The sequence below is a fragment of the Muntiacus reevesi genome, chromosome 12, assembly GCF_963930625.1.
Source record: "Muntiacus reevesi chromosome 12, mMunRee1.1, whole genome shotgun sequence".
In the NCBI taxonomy this organism is placed as follows: Eukaryota; Metazoa; Chordata; class Mammalia; order Artiodactyla; family Cervidae; genus Muntiacus; species Muntiacus reevesi.
This window is the reverse complement of record NC_089260.1, coordinates 57,241,686-57,255,022: the sequence shown is the minus strand read 5'-3', so window position 1 is coordinate 57,255,022 and position 13,337 is coordinate 57,241,686. Positions and strand designations below refer to the sequence as shown.

General features: G+C 41.9%; 1 protein-coding gene across 1 annotated transcript in view; it reads right to left on the bottom strand.

The window, feature by feature from the left end:
* LOC136144905 (suppression of tumorigenicity 18 protein) overlaps positions 1-12,604 on the bottom strand; it is an 81,533-nt gene extending 68,929 nt beyond the window's left edge. Inside the window, exons 1-2 of the mRNA XM_065902884.1 lie at positions 12,558-12,604; positions 9,523-9,556 (exon numbers count right to left, since the gene is read on the bottom strand). Coding sequence (XP_065758956.1) covers positions 9,523-9,548 — 26 coding nt within the window. The 5' untranslated portion in view covers positions 9,549-9,556; positions 12,558-12,604. The remainder of the gene's footprint in view (positions 1-9,522; positions 9,557-12,557) is intronic.
* Between the last annotated feature and the right edge of the window lie 733 nt (positions 12,605-13,337).

Sequence of the window (13,337 nt, the reverse complement as noted above, 5' to 3'; positions counted from 1 at the left end):
CACAAGGCCATCGGTATGAACAAGAGTTGTCTGACATTTGGATGGCTTCCATTTATCCTTCTCCACTTCACCAAAACATATCATGAATCATTTCACAGAACTTGCTGCCATGCAGGAGAAATATTTAAAAGGAGGATCAAGCATTAAATAGTCAAGTGAGTGCTGAATTAGCAGGGATCATCTCCTCCGATGTATTATTAAAATTGGGTGTGTGTAAATGTATGTGTCATCTCACTATATATGTGTATGTGGAAGTATACATATGCACACACACAAATCTGTGCAGTGCTTTGGCAGCCAAGTATTCCACTGCATCAGAAATAACTTGCTTTAAGAGGCTGTCCCTGATTTAGAAGCTCTCAACTAAAGATTGAGCCTGCAAGTCCACAAGTCACTTCCCATCAAAGTGAGTCTAAAGTTCAGGGAAGAGCAGATCTGACATGCAAGTGGATTGAAAGCCTGGAAGAGTTCACCAAGAAGTCACCAGCAAAGAGGGTCAGGGACACATCCGGGGTGGGGGTCCAGTGTTTAGAGAGTGGGGAGCTGAGGGAGAACCAGAGATGAGAGCTGAGACAGAATCAGAGAGGCAGGGGCGGTCAGGAAGGTGAGTGGGCCTGCCAGTCCTTCCTTCCTGCAAGCAACTTGGAGCCCTTGACCCAGGAGAGATGGTGGACTCTGTGTCTGCCTCTACCTCCAAGGACACAGGCCTTCAGAGGGCTGAGGGGTCTGAACTCTCTCAGCTTTCAGGGGGTACCAGGAAGAGCAGAGCAGACTCCATGGTCACCCGTGGCATAGGAGATCATTTCCCTACAAGTGTGGCTGTCCTGGCCTGGAGAACATCCTGCCCCATGAGCAGCATGCCATAGAGTGGAAGCATGCACCCGACCTCAGCTGGGGACCACGTGAGCACCTTCATGGGTCAGATGCCCCAGTCCTCGCCTTCCTCCAAGCATCCAGTTCCACCTGCTGCCCTGTGACCTCAGGCCTCCTGTCCACAGACTCACTGGCTGATTTCTTACAAAAGCATCTCAGAAGCAGGCAGTAGGCACTTATATTCTGGCTGTGATTTCTTTTCCTGACTGAAAATGACCAAAGAAAACTAAGGGAGAAAGTAACAGAATTAAGCGCACCTTGTTTTTATGTTGGATGAAATAGACTGTAGGGGAAAACATGTATTGATGGTAGAAAATAAAAGAGAAATGATTATTATAGTGAGAGTGGCCTGGTTTGTAGTCAAAGGGCTGGTGCAAGCCCTGCCAACTAAACAGTCTTGATTTTATTTATTTTTATTACTTTTTTGGCACTTTTTATTATTTTATTACTATGGGGTCTTAACCCTTTTAAAAAGTCTTGACTTTGAAGGGACAGAAGTAAGGAAAGAATTGAAGAATTTGAAAGCAGAGAGGTTATAGGCACTATGTAAAAGAGAATCAACATATTAAATAAAAATTCCTTCATACGAGTCACTAATTACATCAAGGTAAATGTGTTTGCTCAGTCGTGTCTGACTCTTTGTGACCTCATGGACTGTGGCCCACCAGGCTTCTCTGTCCATGGGATTTCCCAGGCTAGAATACTGGAGTAAGTTGCCAATAATCCCTTCTCCAGGTCTCCAGGTCTTCCTGACCCAGAGATTGAACTTGGGTCTCCTATGTCTTTTGAAATGGCAGGTGGATTCTTTACCACTATACCACCTACAAAACCCACTAATTGCATTTTACTTATTCTCTAAATGAACATTGGTAGACAATAAGAAAAAAAACCTCAAGTAACATCATGTACTAAAGATACAATGGTAAATAAAATAGATTTCTTGTTTTCAAAAAGTTTACAGTATATCAAAAAGAATTATGTATGATTCATTAAACTTTTGTTCAATAGTTTGCTCTTTTTTTGAAGTCTCACCAACCAAATTCTAAACTTGAAGGCAGGGGATCTGCTTTCTTCTGGATGGGTGGACAGATGGATGAATGAATAATAAAATAGCTATAATTCAAAGTAATAAGTGCTTTAAAACAGACAGGAAAAGAAGTGCTTTGGGGACACAATGGAAGAAAGTATTAGTCAGTCTGGGAGGTCATGGGGACAGCTCATGGCGGAGATGACATTAGTCATTAGCCTTAAAGAGTGACTACAAATCCCACAGGGGAAAAGATAAAGGAGAGAATGTTGCCAGGAACAGATGTAATAGAATTGAGATGGAAAGAGAATGATATAACATAAAATGAAATAAGAAGGAGTTTTAGGGTTGGGATTTCCTGCAGAAAATAGTCTGGGGATGAGACTGGAAGAAGAACATTTGGAAGTGGATGTGATACAAAAAAAGCACTTTCTGTTTCGAGGATGAAATAAACAAGGAGAATAATCACACAAGGAAAAAACTAAGTGAAAAGATAGCAGAGAGCTTCAAAGGCAAAGACAAGTCAGAAGACACTTCTGCATAAAGCCGGAGGTCAGTTTAGCTCTGCTTGGAGGTGGGGGACAGTTAGCGGGACCCAGAGGCTGAGACTGAAAACGCTGCATGGAGCAGCCTTAGTCAAGAAGGCAGAGGGATGTGACATTCTAACATGGCTCCGAGGTCCCACAGAGGGTCTGACCCACAGCGAGGTCCCCTGGATCCAGGGCGGCAGTTCACCCAGATTCTCCCCAACACACTCTCCTGACAAAGTCCCAGTCTGTGTTAGAGTTTCAGGAAGTCACACACGGAGAGGAAACACTGCAACTAAAGCACACACACGCTTTAGGTGTAGGGAGTTGATGTGTCTGTATGTGGGACACGTTTATCTGGGTTCACACTTCCAGGACGAAAAACACAACAAAGTGTCAGAGCTCTTATGTCTGCAAACACACACTGTAATTGAGAGGAGACTTCTAGTGGGTATATTAATAGCTTACTTGAGAGATAACAGCAGAGATGAAGAACCTGCCAGTGATTCAAGTTAATCGTTCCTTCTCAGAAGATGAAGGAGAAATTAGAGATGGAATGAAATACCTCTACATTGGGTTAGAGATGCTCCATGAAACAACTGGGTGAGAAGACAGGGACTACATCTGAACTGTGACATGCCTGGGCAGGTTGAAAGGAACCTCAGTGCATTGGTTACCTACACATCCAGGTGACAAGGCAGTCACGTGATCCATGGAAGCTGAAAGAGACCCTGGATTTTGTCGGAGACATAACCAAATCCTCTGAAAATACATTGTAGATGCTTGTGAAAAGTGAAAGTGTTAGTCACTCAGTCGTGTCTGACTCCTTGCAACTCAACAGACTGTGGTCCGCAGGCTCCTCTGTCCATGGGATTTCCCAGGCAAGCATACTGGAGTGGTCGCCATGCCCTCAGAGACTTCCTAAGAATGCAGGTTCACTCAGTCTGGCGTTAGCCTGGGAACCTGCACTTCTAAAAAGTGCCCAGGGGTGCTCCAAGCAGGTAGACTCTGGGTAACACCTGGTCCCCGAGTAGGAGCGGACCTCTCCCTCCACAACGTCACCCACAGGGATGTTATCATATAATCCCCTGGTTTATTATACCAATGTGCTAACTGGGGCAACACTGGTGCAGAGGAAGTGCTAAATGAACACCACGGAAGGAAATAGTCTTTCCTCAATCAAGAGTAGCAAATTGTGCTGTGTAAAAAGGTTTGTGTATCCAGGTGGCGCTAGTGGTAAAGAAACTGCCTGCCAATGCAGGAGAGGCAAGAGACGCAGGTTCACTCCCTGGGTTGAGATCTCCTGGAGAAGGAAATGGCAGCCTACTCCAGCATTCTTGCCTGGAGTATCCCATGGACAGAGGAGCCTGGCGGGCTACAGTCCATGGGGTCGTAGAGTCGGACAAGACTGAAGCAAGCAAGCACCAAAGAAAGAAGAGCTAAGTGGATAAACAGTGATCTCTGTGGTTGAGTTCTGCAAACCTAAAGCCTCGGCGGGTGTGTCTTCATGTGTGGCCCACAAGGGTGGCCTGCATCATGGTTTTAGAAAAGGTCTGGTTTCTGGAGATGTTCGTGCCGTATGTCCTAGAACCGTTGGCTGACCTGTACCACCCATATCCTTATGATAACATTGGAACATGGAAAGAAAAGGTAGAGAAAAGAAAGCTTGTTCTTATTTTTTCTGAGAAACTTTACTCGGAATATTTATGTATAATCCCCATGGTGTTTTTCCCTAAATGCAGGCTTTATGCTAAAAAATAGAACATACACAACCAAGCTGGGGAGCACCCGCCCCATGCAATCGCCATGTTATAGCTGCAAACTGGAAAGCACAGCTCTTCAGTCTCTCAGCTCCGCGTGCTGTGTTGGCCCTGTTCTAAATGCCCGTCCTTGGCCTCAGACCAATGGCAAAAACAACACACACCTCAGGATCTGTAAAATCCGCCTCGGAAGGACAAGGCCCACGACAGTTCATCACCTGGGAGACAGTGTTTTGAAAGGAAAACAACTAGAATGAACAGAGATTTGTAGGAACTCCAGGTATTTTAACACAGACTTAAAAATCACATAACTCATTCATGGAATACAAAAATCCGGAAGGACAGTGGTCTCTAATCAGCAGTGCTGTGAATCAAGAAAACGTGCTAGGCTTGGTTTGTAGGTCTGATACAGTCCACCTTGATTTATTCATCTATTGATGAGGTGTAAGTAAATATTCCCCCAAATGTGGATGCTAAGATGGGATCTCAACATGCCAGTGCAGGTTCATCACTTGTAACAAAGATATCACCTGGTGGGGGTGCTGACGGTGGGGGAGGTTGTGGGGGTCTATGTGGCATTCTCCACCTTCTGCTCAGTTTTGCTGTGAATATAAAACTGCTCTAAAAAGTAAAGACTATTGGGGGAACAAAGGAATGCTAGGTTCTGTAGTAACGGGGCAATACAGTGACTACAGTGAGTCCGGTGAGACATGGAGTACACTCTGGACCACAGACAGGCCCACAGTCTGACTCGGGTCCAGTCTCTCTCAGTCAAAGACCTCGTGGGAATAAAGCACTCACTTCCCCCAACCCAGATTGTCAGTTAAACCTAGACAATGTCACTTGAAATCAACACTGAATATTCATTGGAAGGAATGGTGCTGAAGGTGAAGCTCCAATACTTTGGCCACCTGATGTTAAGAGCCAACTCATTAGAAAAGACCCTGATGCTGGGAAAGATTGAAGACAAAAGGAGAAGGAGGTGGCAGAGGATGAGATGGTTGGATAGCATCACTCAATGGACATGTATTTGAGCAAACTCCAGGAGATTGTGAAGGACAGGGATGCCTGGCTTGCTGCAGACCATGGGGTCACAAAGAGTCAGACATGATTTAGTGACTGAACAAAGTAAAAGGAGACAACTGAATTAAAATTTTATTACAAAACTTCAGCTAACTGGGAGGCAGCAATAAGACCATGAAAGGACAGTGGGATTTACCTCTAATATAATTAAGAGCCTTGAATTCACTTGTGCCTCTAAGGAGTCACATAGAAAAGCCATTTCAGAGGCTGGAATATATTTTCCTAATGAGAGGAGAGGGGTTGGACTGGTGTAAAACACTTTGCCGACGCAGGACACAATTACCAATATTAGCAGATCCAATTGCAGGAGGGTCAGATTAAGGATAATAGTAATAAAAGAAAAGAGCACAGAAAATCCAACAGTCATGATTTAGCGGACGTGTGAGAGCCCCCTCAGCACCACATGTAACCTGAATTCTGCTGGAGGAAAAGCTGGAAATGCTAATAAGACACATGATTAAAGGTGGGTCTGGGGTTATAAATTGCTTTTTTAATGGTGAGGATAGTAGCTGACATAGAGGATCATAAGAAGATGAGAATGTCAGTATCAATTTTTATTAGTGTCAGGAACAATATGCAATATATTTAAATCAGCTTCATTTGTATTAGTGTTTTTGTAAGTAGTAGCTGTAGAAGCAATAACATGTCCAATGCATTCTAAAAGAAAGAACTAAATAAAGTTGCCAAGGTTCTCTGAAAAAGAGCCACAAGTTTTACACTGGGGAAAATCAGCCACATTTCCTTAGATACTCAGAATTCAGGGGCAACAAATTCTGGGTTCTGGACCAGAACAAAGCTGCAGAATCAGTCAGAGGAACAGCTGTAACAAATGGATAAAGTTGGACAAAATTAAAAAGAGACCAAAACTATAATTTTCCATACGAATCGGACTTTTTTTCAAGGTCTGTATAGAACGGCAATTAGGGTTCATACCTGGATTAACCTGAGCCATTTAAGAAACAGCTTGAGACCTATTTAGCCTGAGCATGATCAGGCTGTTGAAAATAAGTAATTATCAAATTAACAATAATCAGTAATTTTTATAAACTCATTCTCAGTAAAGAAAAAAATAGGTGAATTCATTTTGCTTATGAATTTTCCAGCAATTACCACAAGCTTTCTGAATTGATTAATTAATTTAATGACAAGTTAGGTAAAATTGAATATCTGACAAACATTTTTTTAGAGAATTAGGAGACTGGGAAATGTTATCTTTAATTCAAGTGTATTCTTTTTTGAATTTCAGAAAACTAGGCTTTGAAATGCAAGTTCGATCCCTGGGTCAGGAAGATCCCCTGGAGAAGGGAATGACAACCCACTCCAGTATTCTTGCCTGGAGAATCCCGTGGACAGAGGAGCCTGGCAAGCTACAGTCCATAGGATTACAAAGAGTTGGACACAACTGAGCAACCGGAACACCAACAGGCTTTGAAAAATAAACTCTAAGGGTTAAACTACAAAATTGTAACAATCCAGATTCTGAGGACATGGATGGCAGACTTTGTTCTTGATTCACATCCTGGACAATCAGCATTAACTGCACAGGAGAGAGCATGCAGCCAGGGTGAGGAGCTGGCCTGAGTCCGAAGTCTGAATTCCTTACTAGTTGTTTAATCTTAGGCTATTTATGTAAACTATTTATGTTCACTTTCTTTATCAGAAAATTGGAAAAATAATAGTTTCTACCTTGTAAGGTTCTTGAAGAACTGATGAGACAAACTGCTCCAGGACACTCAGGACTCTCTGACTCTCAATAAATATTAGTTTGACTGTAATTATTGATGTTAGTAAATATTAACATATTTAAATATCGCTTAAATAGTAATCTCTATTTCTCCATTAGTTAAGTTCAATTCAGTCACTCAGTCGTGTCTGACTCTTTGCGACCCCATGGACTGCAGCATACCAGGCTTGCCTGTCTATCACCAACTCCCAGAGCTTGCTCAAACTCATATCCATCGAGTCAGTGATGCCATCCAACCATGTCGTCCTCTGCTGTCCCCTTCTCCTGCCTTCAGTGTTTCCCAGCATCGGGGTCTTTTCCAATGAGGTTATTTAAACAATGCTGCTTCTCTCACAAAGTTGTTTCTCTCTGCTAAAGTTTTTTTTTTCCCCTATGAATTTTAGGTCAAACACAGAATATATTCATTTCTTCAAAATTTTCCTTTGCTTTTCACATTATTCTTCAAGACACATTACTCAAAAGGCCTTCCCTGCCTCTGAGTAGTTCGACTCCCTACAAAGAACCCTACTGGAAAACGCACTTAGTTCTTCAACTGTGAGACTTCTAAGGAGCACCCCCCGGGAGGGTACGTATCTCAGACCCCTGAATCCTTGAGCACTGTCAACTTCTCTCCTCTACTCCTCAGAGCCATCATCTCCAAACAAAAAGGAATTGTCAACAAGAAAAGATGCAAAGCAAGAATTTAAGGGAGCCAGATACTTCAGTCATTTAGTCCTGTCCCTATGTGTGGGTGTATTCTGGGCTCTACTCTTATAAAGGCAGTTTAAAATGTAAAATTCTCAATGACAACATCCATGTAGAAAGGGCCATGGCTTTCCTGCAAACACATTTACACAGAGAAAAGCACCAGCCTGAAGGCTTGTACCCAATTCTGACAGATCCCATCCCACTCAATTGATGAATGGACTGAAGGGGCTCCTTTAGGAAGTCACAGAGCACAACTGCCTGGAAAATTGACTATTTAAACTGTCAATGCATACACTGTAAATTTCCAGGTGTACCAGACACTGTTACACATTCACACGCCATTACAGGTCCAGACACTGTTGCCCGTACTCGTTTTCACACACTTCCCCCAAGGAACAGGTATACTATCGCTGTTTTCAGAAAGACAGATTAGACCCTGAGCTTGGGACTTCCTGGGTTTGCACACCTAGAGAAGAGACAAGGGGTTCCTCTTGCTTGACAAATTTTGTTTAAAAATATCACAGAAATAGGACAGAAAACGTATCAGCAGCCTATGTTTCTTTTTAAATATGCACTTCAAAACAAAACAAAGCTAGACCTTGCAAAGACTCTATGAAAGAAAACCTATGTATTGGAGTTTATTCTGCAAAAACTAGTCAACTGGAATTTCCAGAGCATTGCCTGAGGCCCATATCACAGTCTCTAAGTCTGAAGTGCTTAGATCCACCTTAAATTCCATGTCACGTTACCTTCAAATACCTACAGTCAAAAATTCACATGATTATCTGATAATTTTTTTTAAATTTTTTAAATTGAAGTATGTTGCTTCACAAGGCTGTGTTAGTTTTTGGTACACAGCACAGTGATTCAGCTACATATATATTATATATAATTTCTTTTTCATATTCTTTTCCATTAGAGGTTATTACAAAATATTGAGTATAGCTTCCTGTGCTATACAGTAGGATCTTGTTTATTGATTTTATATATAGTAGTGTGTCTGTGTTAATCCCAAACTCATAATTTATCCTCCTCTTCCTTTTGGTAAGGATAACTTCGTTTTCTATGTCTTGTGAGTCTACTTTTGTTTTGTAAGTAAGTTCATTTGTATTAGCCAAGACAATGGAAGCAACATAAGCGATCATCAGCAGATGAATGGGTAAAGAAGATGTGGTACAAGTGTACAACGGAACATTCCTCAGTCTTTAAAAGGAATGAAGGAATATCCCTTGTAGCAACGTTGGTGGACCCAGGGATTATCAAACTAAGTAAAACAAGCCTGACAAAGAAAGACATATCATGTGATACCACTTACACGTGGAATCTAAAAAAGAATTATCTGATTATTAAGGAGAAACATGGGGCACTCTGGACTGGGCTTATTCCTCAGTCAGGGTCTCAGATGACCTCAGTTCTCTGTTTCCATCAGCACGAAAACAAACCACAACCCATGGCTGATTCATGTCAACGTATGACAAAACCCACTGCAATGTTGTGAAGTAATTAGCCTCCAACTAACAAAAATAAATGAAAAAAAACAAACAAACCACAAGCAGGGTGTGTACACAGAGGCAGCGCACCCCATGAGGGGAATGTGGGAAACCACTCACGTTACAGAAGAATGGTGTCTTGCTATCAAAACATAATCTTGGGTTGTTTTAGATGTTTCTCCCCTCCTTTGTCTCTTTGGGGTAGAGACAAAGGTACAGGAAAGAGGCCCATTGGCTTAGTGCTCACAGTAAAATGAGGATCTGTGGCTTAAAAAGTACAAAACATTCTAATAATTAAATCTTAGAAAAAGTAAAGTAGGGCAACTCTTACCTGAGCTCCTGGATTAGAGAATCCATTGGTGCTACTGACAAAAAGAAAGACAGAAAAGGAAAATCAGTGTATGATTTCGAAAACTGTATGAGAGAAACCTTTCATCTCCTCGGGATGACAACCAGTGCATGGTTAGTGCAGTACATGCGTGCTAAGTCACTTTAGTACTGTCTGACTCTTTTCAGCCCCATGGACTATAATCCAACAGGTTCATCTCTCCATGGGTTCTCTAGACAAGAATATTGGAGTGGGTTACCAGACCCTCCTCCGACCCAGGGATCAAACCCAAGTCTCCTACATCTCCTGCATTGGTAGATGTGTTCTAGCACCACTTGGGAAGCCCTGGTTAGTGCAGATCCAACAGTTTCCCTCGGGGCTGATTCATCTTTCCAGTTCTGGTTCTTTGGATACAAGAAGACAGGTGATCACGGCCCAGGCATATAGTTCTGGATTAGGCCTCCAGTGACCCTGGGACTTCGCAGTCATGGATCAACTTTCAAACACCTGTCTCTAGAACCTCACTGAAAAAGTACAGGAGCACAGAGGACAAACTATTTTTTATTTTATTTATTTTAAGGTTTTTTTTTTTTTTAATGTGGACCAATTCTTTAAGTCTATTGAAATTGTTACACTATTGCTTCTGCTTTATGTTTTGGTTTTTTGGCTGCAAGGTATGTGAGATCTTAGCTCCCCAACCAGGGATTGAACCCACACCTCTGCATTGGAAGGTGAAGTCTTAACCATTGGACTGTGAGGGAAGTCCCTGCACTACTTTTTAAATCAATTTTATTGTCTCTAGGAAAATTTTCAAAAGAATCTTTTTGCATTTTATTTATATTCTACAAGCATTTAAATAGAATGGACAATATTTTATTAATAAATGTCCTAAGATTCTGTTCCATAAATTTTATTCCTGGAGAAAGAAGAGAAGTTTGAGTCACGTTAATTTCAACCTCCAATTAAAAATAAGACACTTATAGAAAGAAAAGCTTTGATTTTTGTGAAGACTTATGGACAGAGGGAGGGGGGAGGAGAGGGTGAGATGTATGGAGAGAGTAACATGGAAACTTACATTACCAAATGTATAATAGACAGCCAATGGGAATATTGTACGGCTCAGGGAACTCAAACAGGGGCTCTGTATCAACCTAGACGGGTGGGATGGGGAGGAAGATGGGAGGGGTTGAAAGAGGAGGGGACATATGTCCACCTGTGGCTGGTTCATGTTGATGTTTGACAGAAAACAACAAAATTATGCAAAACAATTATCCTTCAATTAAAAAATAAATACATTTGTAAAAGAAAGCAGTTAGAGAAAAAAAGAAATGATGGGAACTAAAGAAGTTCATGTTTATAAATACCTGCCTACCACAGAATAAGCAGCATATTGACAGAGACAACAGGTGGTTTTAAAGATGACTCATGCTACATGAGAAACAGTTGTTTCATTTCTCCAACAACATTTTGGCTCTGTTTAAGAGTGCTTATGTATGTGCCAAAAGGATTCAAAGTCCAAAAAGAATGGCAAATTAAAATGCATTTGAAGTATGAGAGAGTTGTGTGCTTTCAAAAGTCAGAATAAGAGATTCAAAAGATCCAAATAGTTTCTAGAATACTAATATTTATGGCAGACGTGAGCCTATCCTAAATAGTGCTAGGATATTATCACTAAACTCTTATTCCATGGAGAATTTTGCTGCCTAAAACTTTGATGTTTCCAAAATTGTATTCCAAATATTAGGGACTGTAGCCCACCAGGCTCCTCTGTCCATGGGATTTCCCAGGCAAGAATACTGGAGTGGCTTGCCATTTCCCTCTACAGGAGATCTTCCCGACCCAGGGATCAAACCTGTATGTCCTGCCTTGCAGGCAGGTTCTTTACCACTGAGCCAGGAGGGAAACTGTTCCAAATAATAGGACATATGATGTAATTACTTTTAAAGTAACTTTAACTAAACCTGGTTAAAGAATAATGTACAACTTCAGTTTGGGAAGAGAAAATTTCCATATCTTGGACCAAATGCAAATGCATGATTCTGCATTTTGGTTATCAAGCCTAATGATAATCAGGGTTCTATTTTAACTGAAAAAAAAAATTAACCTGGAATTTTAAAAAATGCGTGATTCCATACTTCACTGAACTGGGGATTACGTACCTTGACTACACAACACAAACACTGCTAACAAAAGCATTGAATTTGATTAGATGCTTTCAACTGTAAATCTCAAAATGCTTCCAGACGACTGCGTGATCACTCCCCAACCCAACCCTTCCTCCACCAGGAGGCCGACCTGAGAAGGGTCAGGCTGGGAACAGCCACCCGGCTCCCTCCAGAGGCCAGGCCGAATCTTCCGTTTAGAATGGAGGGTCACACAAATATAGCTAATTATAATAAAAGTTATTTTCCTTAAGGGGTATTATTGCCAGTCAATCCTGTTTTCCAGATGTTTCGATCATCAAGGGCCTGTTTATATTTCAATATTACATTACCATCTGTTGGTTACAAAAAGAGAGGGTAACCGGCAAGTTAAACCTTTCAGACATGACTTTGCAGAGCTGCCGAAAATCCCCGGCGGGGACAGTCCAAAACCAAATATCATCATTTTACTTGCGTGAAGTTTAGATTGGGAGCCACTAAACCAGATAACATAAAAATCAAAACCCACTTTGGCAATAAATGAACGGTTTGGACTTCTCCCTTGGGTGTTAAAGGTCACATTGATAATTTGAGGTCTCCATGAAGCCTTCTTCCCTCACTGACCCTTATACTGTTTTGCAGGATGTTTAAATCTACTCATGGTTGTATTTCATAAACATTAGCATCCTACATTATTTGGCCTTTTCTGGGTCCTTTAACTCCTGGTTCATATTCTTTAGCCTCTTAGGGCCATGATACAGCGTCCTGGCTTGATTTAAAAACAGGAACTCTGAGGAAGTTGTGATCCTCCTGACTACACATCGGGGACCAAGCATGGGACGTCCACATTTCACGGTGTGCTGGGCACGGGGTCACAGAATCTGCATGTTAACTCACCCTTGGTTCCTTTTGCACGGGTACGAAGCGTTTTATCTTCAGCCTCTGCATCCATCTGTAACGTGAACACAAAGTCCTGGGTCATTCCTTTGACACTGACTAAAATACAAACACAGAAGTTCTGAGATCATTATGAAGAGCAGAGGAATTTCCCCGCTTCCGAACAGCATCTGACTCTGCGGAGACAGAACTGTGACTGCTGTCACAGCCCGCAAGTTCTGGAACACTTCTATAGGTGCTAATACCAGAGGGAGTGGGCAAGAGAGCAGATGTTCTTGTCTGCAAGTGCTCACTGGTGACTCAGACACTTTGGGCATCATGAAGATGGAAGGAAGAATGGTCTGATTAACAGTGTTTGTGAAAGAGACCAAACCTTAAATACCAAACCAAAATGCTCCAGACTAAGTTATTCAACCAGATTCGCTTGTATTTCTAGACCCTTTTGGATACAGGCCTCTTTCTAAAGAACCTGCCTACCAACGCAGGAGACACAAGAGATGTGGGTTCTATCCCTAGGTCTGGAAGACCCCCTGGAGGAGGGAACGAGTAACTCATTCCAGTATTTCTTGCCTGGAAAATCCTATGCATAGAGGAGACTGGCAGGCTACAGCCCATAGGAGTTGGACACAACTGAGCACACATGCATGGCCAGCTTCAGATACAGGCCTGTTTCTAAGTTAGGAAAAAAAAAAATTCCCAGTGGAAAAAACCAAAGTAACACAAAACCTCAAAATGCCCCTATTGTAAAATACCACTGGAAATGTTGATGACATTTACTCT